This window comes from Chiroxiphia lanceolata (assembly GCF_009829145.1).
Source record: "Chiroxiphia lanceolata isolate bChiLan1 chromosome W unlocalized genomic scaffold, bChiLan1.pri scaffold_46_arrow_ctg1, whole genome shotgun sequence".
Lineage (NCBI taxonomy): Eukaryota > Metazoa > Chordata > Aves > Passeriformes > Pipridae > Chiroxiphia > Chiroxiphia lanceolata.
Genome location: NW_022476501.1, coordinates 326,617 through 331,775, shown reverse-complemented (window position 1 = coordinate 331,775; position 5,159 = coordinate 326,617). Strand labels below are relative to the sequence as shown.

Below are 5,159 nucleotides of genomic sequence, written 5' to 3'. Positions count from 1 at the left end.
TGGCCCAGGGAGATCGCCCCCCGCCCCCGCGGCATCCGCTGATCGCGGCGCTTCCCCCGCTTTGGCCCCAAAGCGGCGCCTTTAAGGCCGAGTTTAAGCGCAGGGCCCGCGACTTCAGCTCGGCCCGGCCCGGGGGTCCCGCAACACGTGGCCGCGGAGGGTTGCAGAGGGTCTCAGGAGGACTCAGGGCGGTCCCAGCAGGGCTCCCAAAGGACATTCCGCTCAGTTCCCAGGAATTCCCCCGTCCCCTCCCCTCCCCCGCGCTGCCTCGGGCACTGTCGCGTCTCCCAACCTGCGGCGGCGGGATCTGCCCGGTGCCCGGTGACGTCACGGCCCAGTCGGGTTGCCATTGGTGCAGAAGAAGTAGCGGCGCGGGACGCTGCTGTGTGGGCGGGGCCAGCGGAGCAGCGCGATGGCTCCAGCGCTGGGGCTGGGGGCACTCCTGGCGCTCCTGGGGGTCTCGGGGGGGCAGCCCGAGGGTAAGTGGGACCCCCGGAACGGGCAACTCCTCAGCCTTTATTGCCGGGCACCGGCACTTCCCTGAACCTCCATTGCCGGGCACCGGGACCCCCCTGCGCCCTCTCCCTCCGCACCGGGACCCCCTGAATCCCGATTGCTGAGCACGGGAACCCCTTGAGCCCCCATTCCCGGAAGCAGACCCCCCTGAACACCCATTCCCGGGCACGGGAACCCCCCTGAACTTTCTTTTTCCGGGTACTCTGACCCCCCTGCACCCTCTCCCTCTGCACCAGGACCCCCTTAAACCTCCTTATCTGGCACCGGAACCCCCCGATTTCTATCCCTAGGCACTGAGACCCCCCTGAACACCCATTCCTGGGCTCTGGGAACCTCCCTGAACCTCCATTTCTGGACACTGTGACCCCCCTGAACCCCCTTATCCTGCACCAGGACCTCCTCAACTCCCATCCCCAGCTCCAGGACCCCTCTGAACCCCCTTATCTTCAACAAATACCCCCCTGTGCCCCTTTTCCTGCCAATCCCGCCTCTCCAAGACTCCTGATCCTCCCTTTTCCTTGACCCTGGAACCCCCTGGACCTCCATTCCTGCCTTTCACAGACCCCAGACCCCACTTTCCTCAACACCGGGGACCACTGGACCCCCCTTTCCTGGGCACAGGGACCCCCTGGATCCCCTATCCCGCCTCTCCCAGTCCCAGTCCCCCCTTTCCTTGAACCTTGGGCCGTTCCCAGCTCTCCCAGTTGTGCTCCCTTGACCCTTGGACCCCCCAAACCCTCCAATCTCTGTGACTCCCCCCAGTTCTCCACTCCCTGAGCTTCCTGCAGGGGGGTCCCAGGCACCGGGAACGCCCTCGACCGCAATTCCTGGGCACCGGGACCCTCCTGAACCCCCTTATCCTGCACCGACACCCCCCTGCACCCCCTTTCCTGGCCATCCTTCCTCTCCCAGACCCCCCTTTTCCCTGACCCTGAGACCCCCTGGACCCCCTTTCCTGCCTTAACCAGCCCCCAGACCCCACTTTCCTCAACACTGGGGACCCCTGGACCCCCCTTTCCTGGGCACAGGGACCCCCTAGACTCCCTATCTCACCTCTCCCAGCCCCTGCACCCCCTTTCCTTGACCCTGGGACCCCCTGAACCTCCATTCCTGGGCATGGGGACCCCTCTGCCCCCCTCTTTATCCAGCACTCAGACCCCCCTGACCCCCCTCTCTGGTACTAGGACCCCCCTGCACCCTCATTCCCAGCTGTTCTGGGTCTCCTCATCCCATGACCCCTCTTGCCCAACCCCTGGGGCCCCCCGGGCCCCCCTTTCCTGGGCACAGGGACCCCTGAATACTCCATCCCACCTCTCCCAGTCCCTACACCCTCCTTTCCTTGGCCCTGGGATCCCCAAACCCCCTTCCCAGTTCTCCCAGCTCTCCCAGTTCCCCCTTCCCATGACCGCCCTGGACCCCTCAAATCTCCATGTCCCCCCAGTTCTCCACTCCCTGCGTTACCTGGATGTGACAGTGTCAGAGCCCAGCCCGGGGATCCCTCAATACCTGTCCATGGGATACGTGGACGGGATCCCCTTTGAGCGCTACGACAGCGAGCGGGGCCGGACGGAGCCGCAGACGCCGTGGATGGCGGCCGGAGCCGAGCCGGGATATTGGGATAGAGAGACCCAGATCAACGAGAGGAACCGGCTCATTGCTACCACTGACCTGGAGACAGCGCAGGGCCTGTACAACTGGAGTGGGGGTGAGTGGAGGGAGTCGGGGAATGAGGGGATCTGTGGGGCTGGGATGTGGATCCAGGGTGCTCCAAGGGGCTGGGATGAGGGTCTGTGGGTCTCCATCGGACTCTGGGGCTCCATAGGGCTGGAATGGGGCTCCGTGGGGCTGGGACACAATTCCAGGGTCTCCATGGGTCTGATCCCACCCCCCAGGTCTCCACACGGTACAGCGAGTTTGTGGCTGTGATCTCCTGTCCGACGGGAGCGTCCGTGGATTCTTTCATCAAGGCTACGACGGGCGGGATTTCATCTCCTTCGAGCTGGGATCCGGGAGCTTCGTGGCGGCCGATGGAGCTGCCCAGATCACCAAGAGGAAATGGGAACATGACGGGATCGTGGCAGAGAGACAGACACATTACCTAAAAAACATCTGTCCAGAATGGCTCCGGAAATATGTTGGATATGGGCGGGAGGTGCTGGAGCGCAAAGGTGAGGGAGACAGAATTCCCATGGGAATGTGGAATTTGGGAATGTGGGATTTGGGAGGATGGAACTGAGGAACACGGGAGCTCCCATGGGAATTCTGTGGATGAATCTGAGTCATCCAACTCCCATGGGAATTCTGTGAATGGATCTCACTCCAATCCCATTCCCATGGGAATTCCATGGATGGATCTCACCTTTACCCCATCCCAGAGCCCCCCGATGTCCACGTGTCCGGGAAAGAGGAACACGGGATCCTGACGTTGTCCTGCCACGCGTACGGATTCTACCCCGGGATGATCGGGATCAACTGGCTGAAGGGGGATGAACTGCGGGATCAGGAGACGGAGTGGGGCGGGATCGTTCCCAACAGCGACGGCACCTTCCACAGCTGGGCCAGGATCGAGGCGCTGCCGGGGGAGCGGGAGCAGTACCGGTGCCGGGTGGAGCACGCCGGAATGCCGGAGCCCGGGATCTTCGCCTGGGGTGAGGCTGGGAATGGGCAATGTGGGAACTGGGGGTTTGGGAAGGAGGAATTTGGGAGTGTGGGACAGCGGGATGGGGGTAACCCTCCCCCTCCTGCCCCTCCTGCCCTTCCCAGAGCCGGAATCCATCTGGAATTCCAGCACGTTGTGGGTGGCTGTGTCCGTCATCGCTGCCATCATCATCATCGGCCTCCTGGGAGTCGGTGTCTGGAAGCTCCGATCCGGTAACTCCCGGGATGGGGGTCGGGAAGGGGCACGGATCCGCCCGGCAGCATTCCGGGGATCCTGTGCCACGGGTGCTGATCCCACTTTCTTTCCATAGGGAAGAGGGAGGGGAATGGATACGACCCCGCGCCCACCAGTGAGTACCAGCAGCGTGTGTGGATCCAGATCCTCTGTGCAGGGATCCCAGGATGGATGCCGGGATTCCAGAGGGGAATTGGGGCCTAATGGCTGGAGCAGGATTGGAAGGGGATTCCAGCTCAGGGCAGGATTCCAGAGTGGGATCAGGTGGAATTGTGGACTGGGATCAGGGCTGGATTCTGGAGTGGGATTGGGGTGGGATGGACGGAGCAGGATCAGGAGGGAATCCGGAGCAGTTCCTGCTCTTCCTGGGCTCCACAGCCGGCTCCATCCCCTGGGATGGGAACAGGGACATGGTGACTCCTTTCCCCGCTCTCATCCCGGCAGGAATCACAGCCTGAGCGATCCCGGAGCTGGATCCGCCCCTTCCCTCTCCCTGTGGAAAGGCAGGAGCTGCTGGCAGAGCTCATCCCGCTGCTCCCACCCACCCCGGCCCCCCTGCGGCTCTTCCCGATGGATCAACTTCCTGCTTTTTCCTGTGTGAAACCCAGGACCACAATTATTCCTGAAGCTTTAATTTTGGTGTGAAAATCTTGGCTCCCTCCTCCAGCATCCGGCATTTTCTCTCTGGGAACCAGGAATGGGAATGGGAACAGGGGGGACTGGGATGGGGACACTGGGAGCAGGTTGGAGTCGCCAGGGGCTGGGAATGGGGACATGGGGACTGGGAATGAGAACAGGGATATGGGAGACCTGGATAGGGACAGTGGGGACAGGGATGGGGACACTGGGAGCAGGTTGGGACAGCAGGAACTGGGAATGGGGACGGGGATGGGAACCCCAGGAATGGGAATGGGGACAGGGATGGGAACGTGTCTCTCCAGGAGTTGGTTCAATACAAAGGTCGGTCCCTGGCTCGAGGCCACGGGAAGCCCCTTCTTTGGGAATGTCTGGGAACCAGGTGTCAGAGGTTTGAAAAGAGGTGTTGGAATTTTTTCCATGTCCCCCCATTGCCATCTGTGTCTCCCGGGATGGGGTGGGTTGGAGCGGAGCCGCAGGCGCTGGGCAGGGGCAGTGGGGGGAGGGCGGCTCTCGGGGACACCGCGGTGGCCGCGGGGAGGGCGGGGGGTCCTTTGTTCGGGGGCTTCTGGGGTTTGTCCGGGACCGGACAGAGCGGGAGCTGGTTTTGGGCCGCCTCGTTCTCTTTTTCTGAGAGGAAAGTTTTTCCCCACGGGGACACCTCGTGGAGAACAACCGAGAGAGAGAGAGAGAGAGAGAGAGAGAGAGAGAGAGAGAGAGAGAGAGAGAGAGAGAGAGAGAGAGAGAGAGAGAGAGAGAGAGAGAGAGCCCGACCCATCTCGGAGCGAGGTGTTCTGCTTTGGGGACTGCCCCTGGGAAAAGGGACTCCTTCACTGCTGGCTGCGAGCACACGGGGCTGCGAGAGCTTTGAACTGCCGGGACAGTTTCTCCCCCCCACCTGGGGATTTGGGACTTTGTTTTGTTTCTTCTGAAAGTTTTTGGTTGCACCATTTGTTGTTTATTCAGATTTTCTTAATAAAAAGCTGTTTCTTTTCCTTTTCCACACTTCCACCTGAAGTCTCTTAATTTCTAAGTTGTAATCTTGTTAAACTAAGACCCAGTGCCCTCAGGGGGAGGAGGAGGAAAGGAGACCAAGAGGTACCGTGGCCACTCA

The 5,159-nt window shown here is 61.7% G+C and overlaps 1 protein-coding gene across 1 annotated transcript; it reads left to right on the top strand.

The window, feature by feature from the left end:
* The first annotated feature begins 395 nt into the window (after nucleotides 1-395).
* On the top strand, nucleotides 396-4,051 carry LOC116781439 (class I histocompatibility antigen, F10 alpha chain-like). The gene is made up of 7 exons (XM_032677109.1): nucleotides 396-479; nucleotides 1,958-2,221; nucleotides 2,409-2,684; nucleotides 2,892-3,164; nucleotides 3,280-3,387; nucleotides 3,486-3,524; nucleotides 3,854-4,051. The coding sequence occupies exons 1-7, from the start codon at nucleotides 413-415 to the stop codon at nucleotides 3,865-3,867; spliced, it is 1,041 nt and encodes a 346-aa protein (XP_032533000.1). The 5' UTR covers nucleotides 396-412; the 3' UTR covers nucleotides 3,868-4,051.
* The last annotated feature ends 1,108 nt before the right edge of the window (nucleotides 4,052-5,159 follow it).